At 47.0% G+C, this 19,414-nt stretch overlaps 3 protein-coding genes across 3 annotated transcripts; all 3 read left to right on the top strand.

The window, feature by feature from the left end:
• Positions 1-328: 328 nt before the first annotated feature.
• On the top strand, positions 329-1,733 carry LHYA1_G005557 (Chitin deacetylase; the record flags this gene model as incomplete). Its single annotated transcript, XM_031150501.1, has 2 exons — positions 329-569; positions 622-1,733. The coding sequence occupies 2 exons, from the start codon at positions 329-331 to the stop codon at positions 1,731-1,733; spliced, it is 1,353 nt and encodes a 450-aa protein (XP_031005191.1).
• An 833-nt stretch (positions 1,734-2,566) lies between these two features.
• On the top strand, positions 2,567-5,117 carry ain1 (Alpha-actinin-like protein; the record flags this gene model as incomplete). Its single annotated transcript, XM_031150500.1, has 4 exons — positions 2,567-3,051; positions 3,100-3,166; positions 3,228-4,207; positions 4,256-5,117. 4 exons carry the CDS (start codon positions 2,567-2,569, stop codon positions 5,115-5,117), a joined length of 2,394 nt encoding a protein of 797 aa, XP_031005192.1.
• An 11,974-nt stretch (positions 5,118-17,091) lies between these two features.
• Positions 17,092-18,075, top strand: LHYA1_G005555 (uncharacterized protein; the record flags this gene model as incomplete). Its single annotated transcript, XM_031150499.1, has 1 exon — positions 17,092-18,075. The coding sequence occupies one exon, from the start codon at positions 17,092-17,094 to the stop codon at positions 18,073-18,075; it is 984 nt and encodes a 327-aa protein (XP_031005189.1).
• Positions 18,076-19,414: the final 1,339 nt, after the last annotated feature.

The following is a 19,414-nucleotide window of genomic DNA, read 5'->3' as shown; positions in this document are numbered from 1 at the left end:
GACATGAGATGATAAATTGCGAGTCCGGATGACTGCTCGTTGCTTCGATGGGAAGGGAAGGTCACCTAAGCGGTGAAATGGACTGCAAGGTAATTGGTGATCGAGATTTACTCTATCCTTTCGTCCAGGAGGTATCACTTTTACATTCACTATCTTACTATAAGAACAGAGACCTCGCTTCGTCTTTAAGTTTTTTACATCAACCTTTCCTCTCATGTTCCACATCACCTTCGCTCGATATAATTCTCATCCCAAACATTTAATTCATCTTCAGTCGCTGCGTATTTCTTAATCATAACATAATTCTATTAAGCGACCCCTCTTTATAATGTGGCCCAATTTCATTGCCGCGGCGCTTGCTCTCTTCTTTGGTGGTTTGAGCTATGCCTTTCCTGCTGAACCGGAGATGGGCCTTTACAACTTACTTCCTGGACGTGCCAATGACAATGTTAGCCCCGACAACGCTTGTGGAAATGTAGTTGCGGGTGCAAACAACGGCTACTTCTGCGAAGCCACCAAAGATGATGGAGGATGCTGTTCACAATATGGGTACTGTGGGAGCTCAACAGGTACGCTTTATCTCAAATCAAGTCATTTAAATATGCTAACAAGTTTCTTCAGACTACTGCTTAACCGGGTGTCAACCGAATTTTGGCACTTGCTCAACTCCCCCATCCCAACCTATCGAGGACAATTTTCTATGCGGGCCTCAGAATCAGGGAGAGCTATGCTCTGACAGCCTGTGTTGCAGTCAAAATGGATATTGCGGAAGCACAGACGACTACTGTGGTGGTGGATGCCAGCCTGCTTACGGACAATGCAAGACAGACCTGACTCCTCCCACTGGGAATGACAAGTGCGGTCCCCAGAACCAGGGAGCAACTTGTTCCGGCAACCAGTGCTGCTCCGTTGAGGGTAATTGCGGTACAACGTCAGACTACTGCGCTGACCCGAGGAACTGTCTGCTCGGGTACGGTAGATGCGATTCTGATACCACGCCTGCTGGACCGTCTACTGTGAATGTTGCTAGACCTCTGAAAGGCCCAGTTCCTTACACAGATGATATAGACGACTGCATTCAGGATAACGTGGTGGCGCTTTCATTTGATGATGGACCATCTATCTATACGTCTAGGATCTTGGATATACTGAAAGCATATGGTTACCACGCCACCTTCTTCATCAGCGGGAACAACAACGGGAGGGGAGCAATCGATACCACATCTCCCTACCCGGACTTAACCAGGCGTATGGTCGCCGAGGGCCATCAAGTAGCATCGCATACTTGGTCCCACTATTCGCTTTTGAACGTCACTCATGACCTACGCATCTCGCAGATGGTCAAGAATGAAATGGCTTTCAACAATATCATTGGGATGTGGCCTACTTATATGAGACCTCCATATTCCGATTGCACCAAAGAGTCTGGGTGCTGCGATGATATGTTGGCTCTGGGGTACCATCGGGTTTACTTTGATCTCGATACTGAGGACTATCTTCATCCGCTCCCGTCGCAGATACAGAGGTCGAAGAACATTGTGAAGAAGGCTCTGGCTGACAAAACGGCTACTGATTACCTTTCTATCCAACATGATATTGTTGAGCAATCTGTCACTAACCTTTCGGCATATTATTTCAATGTCATCAACGCCAGAGGTTGGAGGGGTGTTACGGTTGGTGAGTGCCTGGGAGACACGGATACGTCGAACTGGTACCGTTCTTTCAATAATTGAAAATCTGGTCGGCGTGTGCCCAACCGAGTGGGGTCTGTTTGAAGCCCGGCAGCTGTTGCCAAAACTGTGGTCTGAGGCGAGAGTGATGAGACTGTTAGGGCTTCGCGTAACGACTGAGGAGACGTGGGGTGGAGATCATCATTCATGGAAAACACCGTGATCTTCTTGCCTAAGACGTATTTGATTTAGCATGAGCTGTTGGCTGGGGTTGTTGGGGGCGCAGAGGTGAGCAACGCGTCGCATGTTGGGATGTCCAACAGTATATCTGTTTCCAAACCTTCTGGATTTCATGCAGAAAGTCCTCGACTTCCTAGTTTGGTGCTTGGATCTTCAAAACCATTTTCATCTTAAAGATAGTTTATTTAAAATAGAAATAACGAGTTATATTGAACGGTGTGTCAAATTAATCTGTCCGACTGTGTGGTTGCAAAGGACTAATATATTGGTAACTGTTGAACTTCTCACCTTCCCCTGATACTGGTCCTCACGCCACCATCTGCGCCCGAGAAGGATCGCCTAGCTCGTGGGCACAGGTTGACTTGCATTATGCATCGGATGGAGACATGGATGCTGTGATACACTGACGACGAGTGCTTCCTATAGAAGGCCATGGGAGGTGGATTCGGGATCGAGGATGCGACGGTGGAAACACTGTTTCATTATGCAAAGGCCTAAAAGGATCATTAATGCACAGGCTTAATCAATATCATGTACTGTATAACCTTGGGACGCCTCTCTTTCCTCTTCTTCTACTGCTTTTACAGAAACACACAGTCGAACAATATTATCAAAGTCGAGATTCAATAAGCACTGTATATATTTATATGTTCAACATGTCCGATTTCCAACGATACTCAGGGGTAATGACTCCCCCGCCTTCGGAAGACGGCAGCTCCACTACCAAATTATGCCCCACTCCACCGCCCAATCGCCGTTGCCATTCCGACAACCACGCCCAAAATGACTGTCCCGAAGTAAACAATTCCACGATCACACCCAACGCATCACCTCCCACTACCCCTTTTCCACCCTCACCACCAGCCAGTATAAAATCACGCCGTGACCGCACCTCCTCCCAGCGAGAAGCCAACCGATCCAAACAATTCACCACCCGTCTGAACCGCAGTGCGAGCGCTGGGAATACGACAGACCCGTTGACTGGGAGGCGGAGAAAGGGCTTCCAGCGGCAGACGAGCAGTTTACCGGCGGACCACGGGTTGAAGGCTGTGGAACCGCCGCATGAGCAGGCGTTGACCAAGATGGCGTTTGCGGAGCAGCAGAAATGGATTACGGTGCAGCAGAAGACGTTCACAAAATGGTAGGTCGGATGGGGGGTTGGTGGAGTGCGTGGCTAATGCATGGGCAGGTTGAATACGAAAGTTGAACCTCGAAAGGTGGCAGTCAAAGATCTCGTGGTGGATCTCAGTGATGGGGTAGGTCTCACCTCTATAGGGTATGAAAATATTGGGAATGCTAATGGGTATACGTGAATAGGTCATTCTCATCCATCTTCTCGAATGCCTCTCCAACGAATCACTCGGCCGATATGCAGCAAAGCCGAAGCTTCGAGTCCAGAAATTCGAAAATGCAAACCTGTCCCTAGATTTCATCAAGTCCCGCGGTATACAAATGACCAATATTGGCGCCGAAGATGTTGTGGATGGGAACCGGAAGATCATCCTAGGTTTGATCTGGACCTTGATTTTACGATTTACGATCTCGGATATTAATCTAGAAGGTATGACTGCCAAAGAAGGTCTGCTACTTTGGTGTCAAAGGAAGACAGCTTGCTATGACGAAGTCGATGTCAGGAACTTCACCGATAGTTGGAATGATGGTTTGGCGTTTTGTGCTCTCTTGGATATTCACCGACCGGATCTAATCGACTATGATACGTTGGATAAGAGCGACCACAAGGGGAACATGCAGTTAGCATTCGACATCGCTTCCAAAGAGATTGGTATCCCGGATCTGTTGGATGTGGAGGATGTCGCCCACGTTGCGAAGCCTGATGAGAGGAGTTTAATGACTTATATTGCATACTGGTTCCATGCCTTTTCGCAGATGGAGAAAGTTGAGAACGCCGGGCGAAGAGTCGAGAAATTTGTCAACAGTATGCAGGGTGCGTGGGAAATGCAGAGCAACTACGAAAGAAGGATGAGAGCCCTACTGCAGAACATTCAAGAACAGGGAGCAACATGGCAGGAGTCGAAATTTGAGGGCACATATGTGGACGCGAAACAACAAGCAACAGACTTCAGCGCGTACAAAAGAGGCAAAAAGAGAGAGTGGGTCGCGGAAAAGAGTGATTTAGCAGCGCTGCTTGGAAACATCAAAACGAAAATGAGCACATACCGATTAAGAGCATACGAACCTCCGCCAGAATTGAGTTTGCCAACGATGGACCAAGAATGGGCAAAAATGATTAAACTCGAGATGGCAAGGGGTCAGCTCATTAATGAAAACATAAGAGAGTGAGTGCAGACCTATGTATTTTGAGGCAATATGCTAACTATTTACAGTATCAAAAATGCACTTCGGAAATCATTTGCGGACAAAGCCAACGACTTCGCCTTGGCCCTCAATACTATGCAACTAGCTATATCAGGATTGGAAGGCGATGTTGAAGATCAATTAATACACATCAAGATGTTGAACGAAAAACTTCCGCCTTTGCACCAGTATCTTGAGACCATTGCCGTGGTCGATCAGAAATGCGAGGAGGCAAATATTGAGGAGAATGACTTTACGACATATACATATGACGAGTTATGCTACGAGATGAGCTTAGTCAAGGGCTCTGTCTCCAAAAAGCTGGCTTTCCTTGACAACCAAGTTGTGGCACGAAATATGACTAACCTGACACCCATTCAACTGGAAGAATTTGAGAGTGTCTTCAGACATTTTGATCGAGATGACTCGAACAGTCTCCAAGAGCTTGAATTCAGTGCGGCTTTGGCATCGCTTGGACTTGTTTTCAGCGAAGATGAGATGCACGAGTACTTCATGGAGACCTCTGACGGGCGTAACTCTGTTACTTTTGAGCAATTTATTCGATTCATGGTCGATGTTACCGAGGACCAGAATACCGCCGAGCAAGTCTTTCAGAGTTTCCGAGAGGTGGCTGATGGAAAGCCATATGTTACTGAAATGGATCTCCGGCACAGTCTGGTACCAGATGATGTTATCGACAGACTTACCGAGATTGTCCCACAGCACAAAGGCCCAGATCTCCAACAAGACAGAGGGATGCCTCAATATGATTACATTAGTTTTATGGATAAACTTCTCGGCGGTCCAGAAGAAGGTGCTCTGACCGAGCTTCCAAATGGTCGAACTCAGTCACGTTCAGTTTCGCCTACTAAGACGAATGGATATCATTGAGAGACTCATTGAGAAGCCTTGGATTCGGTCTAGATGGGGTTTCTTTTCAGCATTTTATATTCACGCATGGTGTTTGTCGGTGGGTCATAGGTATACCAGCATGGATGGCGAATGTTGAGGGGCTGGTTTCGTGGGTTTCGAGCGCAGATACACATATAATAGATAGATTGGGGTTTTGCGGCTCTGTGAGCAATGCACTTCAGTTGTACGTCATTCATGTTGCACATACATTCAGTGTCTCGGGCACTCGGTGATATATTTGAATTGTCTCTTGCTTATATGGATGTGGATGTCCTGACTGACTAGGTAAAAGGCGAATAGATCTACAGGTAAATGACCGCATTTGGATTAGGGGCAAACTCGCTTAGAAAGGGGGTGTTGCTCGGCCTCGGCATTGCTTTCTTGGGTGAACACTTTGAACAATTGGATGTTTCAACTTTCTTTTGGAGTATAAATGTAGATTAAGCATAATATATGCCATATGTTGTCCATGTAGTTGCTTATGAGGATCAAATCTGTTTGGATTCCTCTTGGGATTGATGATTCCCGTAGATAATGAATGCATGCATCGTGTCTTCTCCTAACCACAACCAGCAACAATTGCGTGATCCCACCCTAGCTGTTTTGTAATCTACGGACAGCAGATGCTCCCAAGGAGAGATATGGGAAGAGGTGGAGATGATGGAGTCTATGATTGTGTCAGTAAATTTGAATTCATACGAGGATTAATAATATACTATTCAATCTTATAGCTTTAATAATAAACCCTACTATTCACGACGCCTTAATCACACCTATCAATATCTCCCTAAACTCCTATAAATCCGACCTCGTCTTCCTTCTCCCTTCTTCCCTTCAACCTCTCCATCTACAACTTGTGCATACATAAACAAGATCCTACCAACCTGTATCCACAACTCCAATAAACACAAACATCTCCCCAAGCTAACCTACATGCAAGAATGTGTCAACCAACCAAAGACCGCTACAACCGTGGCTACGAGCCCTCTGAAAGACTCCGTCCTTGTTATGAAGCAAGTCGCTCGTCAGCGGGCTGCATGTACATCTCTGGCCGCATCGACTATATCGACTTCGATCACAAATTTTTCACATGTCAACCTCCAATTGTTTCCCCAGGAGTCCCAACAAAGGCTTATTGGAAGAATAGGCTGTGAGTGCGAAGGTATGAGGTAGGGGGACAACTGTAGCTAGAGGATAGGTGGCAGGTGGCAGGTGGCTGGTAGATAGGAACGTCCAGGTCCTTGGACTTTTGATGAATGAATGACGAACATCGTTGAATCTTAATGCATTTGAAATGCCTTTCTATAAAAGATCATTGTACATGCATCTGTGGGAACCATTTCATCTTACTCAATAGAGGCAGGGAATTATTTGATAGGAGTGATCGTACATCAGAGCCTGCCTCCAGTGCCCTTCCGGTAATAAGGTTATGACAGATAACCTCATTCATGGATTCGCGGTCACTGGGAAAAGCCCCACCAGCCAGTCAGCATATCAAGCTTCCAAGTGACGATGACAGTAAATTGTCAGACTAGCTAAGGACGCATTGGAAACAAGCTACCCCACATAACCCCGAGCAGGCTCAGCCTAGGGAATAATACGGGAACTGATTGCTTCAACGAATCACGGCGTACTTCGTAAAGAAGCGTACAGTACTGTAAGCCGGGTCACATTACATGATGGGAATATCGGATTGCTTTCCCCCGAGTTGCATGAGCATTATCACCCCCATATACATACATATATGACGTACTAAGGGTACTTCGTAGATACAAACGTTGAAGTTTCAATATGGAGCCTACGGAGTAATTCTGCCCTGCAGATACTTTCTTCTAACCCCTACCCTACCCTACCGACGTTACCCTACAAACCCAACATCATCGCAGCGCGCCGTCGGACATCGCAGCTCGCCGTTGAACAGCTTATTTAAACTTTCCGCTCTCTCCAGCGTCTGTGACTGGTCAGCCTTAAGAGTCAAGGTATGGATGGATGCAAGTAATCAGATATTCATCATAACAGTAATCAGGTAATCTCTCCAAATCATCAAATGGCAATACAGCGGAGCTTTGTTCCACTAGAGGCGTTGCATTTCCGTAGATCTACTGCAGAACCGGGGGGCAAAGCAACGTGTTATGTTTCCCTTCTCCACTTATGCAGATTCTCTACGGCGTAATTGTCTCTAATATTAGGCGCTAGTCCTAATATAGAGCTATTGGGTTTGATAGCGATTTCCACGCTAGCGAATCATATAATTTTTACCTTTTGCAGCTGGGGAATAACCATGAAATGATGGCCACGAGAACTAATATTCGTAAAAAATCTAGAAAATCTAAAGAATCCACTTCTGCAGTATACAGTAAAGGCCCTGAGTTTTTATAAGGGCTGCCTAGCTATCCAGCCGGAAAGAAGAGGATGGTTTTACCCGCAGCTTACCAGCAGCAGGGAGGAGGGGCATAAATGTTTTTACGCTAGCAAAACCCGCAGAACTTTATGACCCACTGATCTATACCATGTATCCATGCAAAAGCTTATGGCTCCACATGCTAGGGTCAACTGGCGTCATATGGATTTCCTCATTTTTGTATGGTACTAGTATGGCTTTCCAATTGGCTCGTGGTCCCAGAAAAGTTGAGAAAACCACACAGGCGCGGGGGTCGCGGGGGTGGCGGGAGGGGGAGGGGCTGTCTGCTTTGTCTCTTTTCAACATGCTTCTGGCCACTTCTGGCAAGAATGGGAAAGTTCCATGAGAGTCTGGCCCGTGGGGAGGATATGCTCCCACCTGATGTCATATATAAATATGGTAACATAGTATTCCATATATTTCACTTGAAAGCTGATATACATTTGCAAGATTGCCATCACTTTAATCTTGAGCTTCAAAATGGATACAGAATGGAATGATTATAGTCAAGTATGTTCCATTATTCAAACACTTTTCTCACTAGCATCTCTCTAACACCTTCCATAGTTCTATTCAAAAGCTCTGGATAGCGGACTTGGTCCATATAAAGATGTCAACCCCAAAGCAGGCAAATACACCGAAGAATGGATGTTACTAGACGACTTACCATGGCCTGAAAGCCCGTTTAGTCAATCTTCATTATCCTCAACTGGAGGTTTTCGTGCCCTTCAAGGTAGCTCGTGGAGCCCGTTCGAATTCGAATCCATCACCACCGCTACGCAAGCACTTGCTGAGTGCAGTGGGCTGCTAGACGCAAAAGACACTTCATATCTGAATAGTCCCGCAAACGCACAATCAATAGACGCGAATCAAACATCCTTCGAAATCAATTGGTTCCCCGAAGACCTGAGACCAGTATTCCCATGGGTAGACTTATCATCTGCCACCAAAGGTGGGCCAACGAATGAGGAACGTGCAAAAGAAAACATCATGTCTGTCACATCGCCGATCGCTTCACCGTCTCCCACATCACTTTCCCCCCTTACCGAAACACCAACACCAACCACACCAGAATTGACACGCCGAAGTTCGGATTCTCCGGAACTTTCAACTGCCCCAATATCCGCCCGGATATCGAAGCGAGTGAAGAAAGAGGCCAATGCACGAACACCCAGGCGTACTAAACATACACCGGAAAAGGCAAAAGGAAAGAAGCTGCCGAAGCCAAATAGGAAACCACGGTCCGCATCTCTAACATCACTTAATTCGCCCATCTCCCAAGACTCGCGCAACAACCACAATCTCATAGAAAAGCAGTACCGAAACCGCTTGAACTCGCAATTTAAATCACTCTTGGAGACGCTTCCTGTTAAGGAGCCGATGGATGAGGCAGGGGAGAAGAGTTTGAGCAAAGCGGAGATTTTGGTCCATGCTAATGAATATATACAAGAGCTGGAAGAGCAGATGAGGGTCTTGGAGGAGAAGAACGATGAGCTGGAGACATGTCTTGAGGGATGGAAGGCACGAGACTCGAGGTTAGGAGACGCAACCTCATCGTCTTCTGGGTGTGAATCGTGATGCCTTCCTACCTAGACTCTAGAGTGGAGTGGTTTCTCGTACTGGAGCATCTGGATGATGAAACTCCATTAGCGACAGACATGAGTACTTGATGAAAATAGAGTTTTGGCAATACTAAATATATCATATCCCTTCCGTGTCCATCCGAGCTGGAATGTACGGAGACGGAGACGGAGTACTGGATTTCGACTACCGTAGTTGACTTGAACGGAGCGGAACTTTTGCTCCGAGGTGTGGAGTCCCAAAGTTTGCCGAGGTCGCTAAGGCCCCCTAAATGCATTCTTACTGTACAGAGCAGGAGCTTGCTCCTGAGATAGGGCACAATTTGGAACTCAATGCCTCTTTAGTCGGTGTTTCTCTATACATTCTATTCCATTCTTTCAAACCCCCTTAAATTTACCTTTCAAGCTCAGCTCGCGTGTGCAAGACAAAGTCTTCGCATCTCACTCAGACACTGTACCCGTAACTCGTCCTTCATAAGAAACGCTCTAGAGGTCTACATAGCTTCATACGAAAGTAGGAAGGAAGAATCGAAAAAATATCTCCTATTGTAAGAAACAGCTAGTCAGCATGCGTAAAAGTTCTGCTCGTTGTGTCCATGTTCTCAGTACATCATAACTCTTCACCGAAGATTAAAATGATATTGCAAGAGCGGAGCTCCCCAGGGATCCCCAAGATCATATATTATATTACATACGTCACGACCGGAAGATATTTCAACCCATGCGTGTCCAAGGTGAGAATTAGGAGGTGTACTCCGTAGCTTGTCAGGAGCTCCCATCCCGCCCCGTCGCACTAGACTTATATAAACTCCTATATCAACCTACTTACTACTTTAGATAGGCACCTACCTTATTATTCTCTTCGTTTCCGACTATCAATGTAAAAACCTCGTACAGTATCTAGCTGACTAGTCTAACTAAAAATAAAAATCTTTAAATAAATGTCTAGCTAGTCCTGTCCAGAGGAAGTAAACACAAGTAGTTAATACTATCAAATCAACCGAATAATTTTCTCCATACCCTATCTCCATCCCTACCATCCTCCCTCCCTCATCCAGACTTGCTCCTCCACCTTACTCCGCGCGCCGAAAAGTAATTCAAGCCCTATGTTTTCTACGGTGAGAATTTACGGTGATAATCCAATGATCTGCCAGATCAAATACTATGCCTAGCCATTTGATTTGGCAAATAGGGTATAAGTTATTCAAAGCGTATGCTTCAGGCCCAGGAAGGGAATCAAAATACTTTTCGGCGGCGCAGAGTATCCCCAACAAAACCTCTCCTCTTTCACTTGCCAACACCACCATTGCCACCACCACCAGCCGACAAAAAAACGAGTCAGCGAAGATGGATCCCTCTCTATCTGCCTGTACGTGGAGCTGACTACGAAATAGCGATGTTTCTAATATAAGCACCCGTCTCAGCTAAAGAGAAAACGCATTCATTACGATCACCTATCCTCCTCTACGACACAAAGCCCTTGTCAACAAGGCTGCATACTATAAATGATATACACATCAGCATACACAGGGAGGAAGACTCGAAGGCTCAAAATGCGTAGGCTTTTGCAGGCACCGCAATTTCGCAATGACGCACTAAATCGCGACTGTTTAAGGAGACTTCATAAATTTGCTCAAGGTATAAGAGCAAAGCTGATTGTACACGCGGAAGGAGGAAAGGCAGGACGTTTTAGGAGCTGGAGAGAATGGATACGCTAATAGATATAAGTCGAAAACATATACAGACGCGTAGAAGAGAGCATAGTCGGGGAAGGGATAAGAAAGCAACTGGCAGGACATAAGTAGAACGGGCTACGTACTCTGGAGATGCTCTCAAGTTTTCTTCTTATTGCGGAGTATTCCTCTACCACTATCATAGAACAAACTACGAGGATGCTCTTTCCAAGAGACGACTACACCTGCTCCTTATAAGGCCTCCCCAGCACTCTTTTTCTACAAGACCTCTCAACTAGCGAATAGATTTCAAGTTTTAGTATAGCCATTTTTACTCCAATAACTTGGTTTTGCTATCTACGTTATAGTACCTATACTGTATATAATTGCTAGCCTAGCACGCCCTAATACTCCCTGGGAGGTTTGGGGGAGGGGCTTGTTGTTTCGGGGTAAGGATCTTGAATTGACTGCTGTTCTATAGTGGGAAGTACGCTATATATATAGGACTTTCAAGCCTGTAGTATGCTGTGAGTAGCCGCTATAGCCTCTAGGCTACAGCGCCACTTCCAGGCTTCCCTTATTGCCACAGGGGCTATGCATTGCCACTTCGGGCTTCCCGATTACTATAGCTAGGCTATGCATTGCAACTTCCAGGCTACAACAGGCCTTACCTTAGGCCCTTCTCCCCCGGCGTTCAAAACCATTATACAAAACACCCACTTACCTACCTACCTACATCAAACCAAGCCAAAGAATCCGCAGCCTAACCCGCCGCCAGACATACCTATCTTTCAAGTCTCCCTCTCTATCTACACTTACTCTATGCTTTTACTTCTTCATTCACTATCCTGTACCGTACCATCCCCATAAACATACTGCATTACACGGCATTGTGCTACTCCGTAGCATTATACTACATTGCCACAGCTTTCTCTCTATTCTCAATAATTCTCCGCGAAGATATGTCGGTGCCGCCGGCGCGTTAAATCTGCCTAGCTGCAAGATACCTACAACTAAGTGTTTCTCAACAAGTGTACGTAGGGCTTTTTAGTTCCAACTACCTACACATGACTCTGCTAAATCGCAGTTAGAAATCCAAGTTCTCCGGTGAGTCTCGACTCTCGCATTAATTCTAAATTCAGATTCTTTTTAGAAGCATAGTAAGTAATAGTAAGTATAGTACGCTCGCTGCTATGTTGCACTATCACTAACCTTACTCCGTACTATCGCTCTACTCATATCACTTTTACTATTTCTACCTTTACTAACCTTACTACCATCACGTCGGAGCTACTTTTCATACACTGCTCTGCATGCTAGTCCGTATAAGGATAAATAGCTATAGCTAAACCTCTATATTATCATAGATAAAAGCCTAAGGTCTTCCGATTTTAAAGTTCGTTTTCCCTATCCTATTAATCGCGGCGATAAATTTTTAGTTCAGTTTACTTTAGTGGTGTTTGACGCAGGGGGAGAAGGGCTTAAGACCCTCTCTAAGTCTCCCAGGGGGCATTGGCATAGGGCGTGCTAAGCTAAGTGATATGCACCCAACCCAGATAATAAAACCAAGTCATAAAGAGCGGTAGTCATGCTGATTCTTAGGCCATTGTGAAAATTTAAATCCCTCCGATCGCAGCGATAGAGAACGCATATATCTCTTAATTAATACTATTAGCCTCTACTATCCGCTAATATAATCGCGTATCTCTTTTATACGCATAGAAGTTATAGGTCACATGCATCCAGAAGATTTTGCTCAATTTATAGGGGTTACTGAGCGCATGCTTCTGATTTAATCAAGGTGGGAATAGAGGTATTGCTTGAGTAGTGCAAATGTGAGGAAGAGATATATGGCGATGGTGAGGTTAGTAATTGTAGGGTTATATTATGAAGAGTCTAGGTGGGAGGTGTTGATATGGTAGCCGTACTGCTATTTAGCATTATTGTAAGTTTTGAATGCGAGGCCGGAGAACTGAGACTTAAAAAGGACCCCTATATGTATCGTGACCCAGCCTATCACATGACCAGATCAGACCAGCTACCTAACATCCCATTATATCCATCCCATTATAATCGCTCTCAGTGCAGTACAGTGGCTTAATATTAATCGATCAATCAGGCAGGTTTGATACTTACAGTGCCTACTTCCCGACCTTGGATCGAAAAGCAATTAAAGTTGGAAATAATCTTTTCTTCTTCTTCTTCCGCTCTATAATATAGTTACTTACCAAACCAAGCCAAGTACCCTGTCCTGTAGCTAGGATTGCTGCATCTTGTATGGATGGATGGGCTCGAAGACTTCATGAAGATGACTGTCACGTGATACGGGACAGCGACGGTGGGGGTGGGGAGGAATATGGGAGATGGGGGTACGAATAGTGGCTATCAGAAGGCCTTAGGACTCGTGGAGATAAATTAATTAGGAGATCCATAGATAGATATACCTTTGCGTGAAATGGTGCTGGAAGTGTTGGGTATGTTTGCGGACCACGACTAGACGATCCTAGATAGGTATGTATATATACTAGCCACCTGATGTGTGGCACAATGGATCGATCAATCGCACAACACTTGCTATAATAAGAACACGCGGGGTTTGTTTGGTGTGTGTGTGTGTGTGTGAGAGAGAGAGAGAGAGAGAAAAACATGGATGTATATTTATTGCGAAACAAATCCATCGCCTGCGATAAAATTGTCTTCTCCAAAAACTGCATTATATCGTATGCCACTCCTTACTTGTCTTGCCTCAGAACCCAATTCGAGATTCCCAAGGTTATAAACGCCGTCTCAGATGCCAACGTATACAGTACATAACATATAAACGACACAATCGAAGAGCGAAGCCAAAAAAAAAAAGAAAATCCAATTACGCCGAAAACCCACGTGCACCCCATTTAGAACCAGGCTGCTTCAAGCCATCCTCCCAAATCAGATCATCTCTTCGCCTTCCCCTTGGACATCTTCGTCTTCGTCGCCTTTGGAATTCCGCACTCATCGGCCACGGTGACACCCCGACCTTCCGGTACCGCGCAATCCTCGCATGTCTCGCCCATGCGGATCGTTTGCCAGATATTCTTCTTCTTGCACGGTGTTTGTACGAGGCCACCGCGCGTACAGTATTTGCCGAGCGCATATGTTACATGTTTACATGTGTATTGGTGAGCGTACCAGTGGCACATGGTGAGGGATGAATCGAGGGGGTTTATTGAAGATAGGAAGGGAGGAGTGAGAGACGATTGTTCCGTGATGGCTGGCTGGTGTGAGACTGTGGTGAGCGGGGGATGTTGCTTGTGACTTGGATAGTGGGAGGAAGCGGACTCGGTGGATGGTAGTTCTGAGATATTGTAACTTGAAGGAGAGTGTACTGGTCAATGGCAACCTTGTGATGGGCTTCCTCGGCGTCACAAAGACATTCTTATAAGACTCTCCAGTTGGCCTCATCCCCTAAATCCATCCCCATCGTCATCAATCCCATATCTCATGTGAGAAGGCATCTCTGCTTGCACAGCATGGTTTCAAGACCTCCTTATCATACAATCTTTACCGATTGGACGCCATTTTGAATTTGTTTGCGATAACCCTCGCCTTGATAACGAACTGAAGCCTTTCAGCAGCAGCAACCAAACTGCCTCGCCGGTACAGCCTGTTTGCTTGCAGCGACTGGCCGCCTTCACCAGTAGACGAGGCTTCTGTGTGACAAACGAAGCTGGAATTGGCTTGTTCCACGTTTCAACAGAGAGAGAAGGCGAGTCTATCTCCAGGGATGGAGAAACGGGAAGAGCAATCAATATTTCCTCCAGCGGCTGATGTTGATCGAGACAGGGCTTCGCGCCTTGGGGAGCGGATATAGCCGGGGCTTGCTCTTTGTAGGGCTGAGGATTGAAGAGAGGTTCGGCAACTTGCCTGGATCATGATGGAATTCGCATCTGGGAAATGAGAAGATGACTTTGGAGTGCAAACGAATTCGGTGCTTCTTCCACAGGTATCTGCGCTGTCAAACGAAAGCAGAGGAAATTAAATTGTGTAACCACTTGGCACGTAATTATGTGCTGTACAAGATTTTCAATTCTTTCGAGCTCCTTAAGCCGAGACTTTTGAGAGTGAGAAGCAGTTTGAAGTCCATCTTGAAGCTTCGTGCTTGACGGGACAGTGCGGCCATGTTGAAATTCCTTTGACCTTCTGGAAGGATTATTTCAGGCCGGCTGGCTCGGTGCAGTGGTGGGCTTCCCTCCCATCCCATATGCAGGGGATCTCGCGTAAAGATCGAAATTTCAGGATCCCTCACCGCCAATTCGGACCAACGAACTGTTTGCCGACTTCCCCTTTGCATGTGTGGAAAAGGGGATGGGTGGATGGACGAAAGGGAGGCCGCATATTCGAAGACCAAGTGCGATTATTATTGAGTTAGGTTCGTGATGTGCTGGCACGATGGGGTGGGAGGAGGGGGAGGGGCTCTGGAATAGGGGAGGTTGGGCCAGAGCCAGTCTGATGGGAAGACGTTGGCATTAAAGTAACGAGGTGAGCCCTTTACTAATAAGAGGTTAGAGCACCCCGCCCTTTTGCCATGAATTCGCATCGGGCCTCTGCCTCTGCCTCTGGGCTTCCCACTAAATTTACCACTGGCTTACCAGAATGCGAGTGCGAGAGATGGCTGCTGAGTGATGGCGGCCCAGTCAGAGTGCTGAAACAGCTATTAGCCCTACACTGTACTGTCTGTAGGTACCTGGTGCGTGCATGAGCAGCCACTTAGCTGCATCACGCGGCGAGTGTTCGTCCCAAACAGATCATCGTGAGGCCATAAGGATGGCATAAGGGTTTTGAAAGTTGGTGAGGAAATAATGAGTAATGAATAAAAATATAAATAAGAACGAATAATGAAAGGAAGGCATTGCCAATAGTTGAAGCACACCAGAGCCAAGCCACGACGAGGTGGAGTGAGGACGACCAAAGTCCACTTCTGATTTCACTCACGCCAGTCCTCATACGGCAGACGCGCTTTCTCCGCCACACGGCACCAGTCTCTTTCTCTCTCACGCTCTCTCTCTCTCTCTCTCGGCGCTGCCACGTATCTTGCAGCTCCCATCAACGCCAATCCAGTACCAGTCCTAGTATGCACCTACAGCGGTCGTACATCTAGTCATTGCGCTGTGCATGCAGGAGGATATTATTATTTGGGGAAAATAAGTGGTCGCCGCATCTGCATAGAAATTATTTAGCATTTCTGTTGCTCTTGCCTTTTTGCTGTTCTGCTTGCTCTGCTTAATTTTGCTTTGTACTTTTTCGACTCTCGACGCGTCGCCGTCATAACACTCGTTCGGTCTATTGCTCGAGCTGCAAACGTGCAATCCGCTCGACTCTAGCATCAAATCGTGCGCATTTTCTTTCTAAAGCTCGTCCGGCGCGTTGGCCGCTCAATTGAGGCCCGGCCCGCTGTCATTGCGCTTTTCCCAGATTTCACTCACCTTCGCCCCCAGACCTGGTCGGTTCTTCCAGACCGCCTCGTGTCGTCTCGTGCCCACCTCAACTTCAAATCAAAACAAGTTCTGTCTTAGGTGTCGGTGCTGTCCATTGCGCCCTCTGCAAAAAAGTCGAAATGCTTTGTGCGAATTCCAGTCCATTGTTCGAAGGATTAAAGGGTTCGCGGCGTCCGTTTTCGTCTTGTTGTTAACAGCTGAATCAGAGTGGCCGTGGCCTCCATTCATCTACCATTGGCTCTCCGTGCTTTGGTCTATTCGCGCCTGGCCTTCCGCCTGTAATATAGTGGTCAGTCAAGCTTCAATTGGGTCCCAGCAGCCTTCGGCGCATCCAATGATCCTCTCAAGGCGTGTAAATGGTGCTATGTCTGACATTTCAGTAGTAATCTTGCAGCGTTGACATCGCTTGGGAGCTTTGAGGTGGCGGCGCAGTGGGGGACAATCTATAATTCGCAACGAATATATCCCGACTTTCTATTTACCTATAGCTTCTCGGTTCTGGATACTTTGGGTGTAGGAATTGCCGGTGATTTTGGGGAGTTTGGTGTGAGAGAAAGAGTCGCACAGTCGGGGAGAAAACGTGTCAGCTGCAATTTCAACGATACTATAGTTTTCGTCAAGAATTCGACGGGGCCTATACATTGACTGGCTCCACGATAATTCGACAGCAACACAGCAATATCGTCCCCACCAAAGAAGTGAATACGGCTACGTCGGCACCGCTCGAGCTAACAGGAAAGACTGCACTACTTTCCCACAGCAACTGGTTCATCCATCACCACCTGGCGTTCAAGCTGTCCTTGTCAAGACAAAACGCACGTCTCGATGGCGTCCTCTGAAGTGGACATGAAGTTCCTAGCTCAATTCGCAGCAAACATCCAACTCGACCATTCATTCCTAGCCAAAAATCTATTCCAGATCCTTGGCAACCTAACTATGCTCTCAGACAAAGTAATCCGCGCCAGGAAGCTCCGCCGACTCGATGTCACCCGCGACACCAAATCAGTCGACCTGTACTGCCGCATCATCTGGTACGCCAGGGAAGGACTCCGGCTCCTCGAAGAGTACATCTTACCTATGGTCGCAAATTTTGGGGTCTTAAAGGTACTCTCATACAAACTACGAGCAAGCTATTACCATCTATACGTGCTTTTCCACAATAACCCCAGTGTCTTGCTACGGGCTGGGCACGGGCAGCAGGGCCAGGTTCATACACCTCCTGGCTTGAAATCTCCCCGAGCAGCAAAAGCAGACAAGGGCAAGACGCCAGACCAAGACTCTCCAAGTAATCCCGTCAGACCGAGCTCAGTACAGCCTACGCATGCACTAGAAGGCGGTCCAGTGGGTGGAACAACAATGCAGCCACCACCAGAATTCACAGCCAATTTCCTCGTCCCGGCGCAAGACTACCGACCCATCGCCCTGCAATGTTTCCAAGAAGCATCCGCGCTATCAGAGAAGCTGCTCTGGGGCAGTCATCCAGTGCGTCTGTCGGTCAAAGTGGAGTTCTGCGCTTTCCTGTACGATTGTCTGCATGAGCGGGATAGCTCGCGACAGCTAGCCAAGGTGACGATCGCCGAGGTGTATAATGCGGGCGAGGGCATGGACGATGATATGTTTGAGGATGCGGCGGAGCTAGTGAATATCTTAGGGAGGATGGTGAGACGGGGTATGGGATCTGGTGGGAGCAGCACGCCTGGTGCTGGGAGTTCGGGGACGAAATTAACGCTTACGCCGCCGCGAGGGAAGGGGGTGGCTGGCAGTTCGCAGGGCACGATGCAGAGTCCAGGGATGGATAATCCGATTTGATGATTGATATATTCCGATGTTGAGGGGCTTTTGCATTATATGTTCTGTAATAAGAAGGGGAGAGAGACATGGCATTCGCATAGCATGGCATGGCATGGCGTGATGTGGCGTTTATATATATACTGTACTGTACATCAGAGGGGGCTTGCATGCATTATATGGTGGATACTTTGTTTATGTTTATACCCTTGAGCTTGCTTGTCAGCTCAACTGCGATTAGGGAGATTTAGTAAAAGCAGATAAACATTACTACTTGAGGAGTTTGCTTCTAAACAACAAGGACTTGTGAGTTGGGAAATTGTATGAAGAATTCTTTCTTGATTAATTGGTCTTCTGGATATCTTAAGTCGTATGCAGACATATCGTAGCTGCGAGGTTTCCTTTAAGGTCACTGCCTGATATTATTGTGAGAAGAGCATTTTTTGCCCCACGTACTTTTATATATCGTCATGAACCCCATGAATGATTCCCGCATCCCGCACTGCTTTTCATTTTTCTTTTCTTCTTCGCAACTTGTCAATTTCCCCTTTTCCGTATCTAGAACTCCACTAGATCCACCTCGACCTCCTAGCACTCACTCACTCACTCACACACACCATCCATCTACCTCTCTCCCCCCCGCCTCTCCCTCTCTCTACCATCCCCCTACCTCCCCCACCCCACCCCACCAAATCAAGCCAACCCATCCTCCCTAAACTTCCCCTCAATGATATACCACTCCACATTCCTGCCCGTGTAATTCATAAACCGCGCCTGGATATCCAGCCATTTATTCTCGCTGTACTGCCGCTCGATGGTCTCGAGCGTGTCGCAGTCTTCGGGCGTCCAGATGGCGTTGGGGCGCAGGTGCCGGGGGGGTTGTTGGGTGGGGTCTTGGAATGGGTTATTGGGGGGTGGGGGTGCGGGTTGTTGCCAGGAAGGGACTGGGGGTTGTGGTTGGAAGGAAGGGTTCTGAGCCTGCTGTTGTTGTTGCTGCTGTTGCTGTTGGAGTTCTTGCTGTTGGAGTTTCTGTTTTAGCCGTTGTTGCCATGTGTCTTGGAAGTAGTTTTGGTCTTGTGGCTGGTTTTGTGGTTGGTAACCGCCGCTGAATGGATCTTGTGCTTGATAGCCGTTATTATTAGAAGACTCCTGGTTCTGGTTCTGATTCTGATTCTGATTCTGATTCTGCGTCTGGTATGAGGTATTCTCCTGGAAATAGTTGCTCGGATCCGTAAAAGGATCTGGATTGACTGGTCCCCACGATGTATTATTGGTGTTCCAGTTCGACGGGTTATTATTATCTCTTTGGTATCCGCCGTTCAAGGCGCCGCTCATATCGTACTGCGAGGAATCCTGGTTG

The sequence above is a fragment of the Lachnellula hyalina genome (assembly GCF_007821495.1).
Source record: "Lachnellula hyalina strain CBS 185.66 chromosome Unknown contig00070, whole genome shotgun sequence".
NCBI lineage: Eukaryota > Fungi > Ascomycota > Leotiomycetes > Helotiales > Lachnaceae > Lachnellula > Lachnellula hyalina.
The sequence above is the reverse complement of the archived record's forward strand: the minus strand, read 5'-3'. Positions and strand labels throughout refer to the sequence as shown.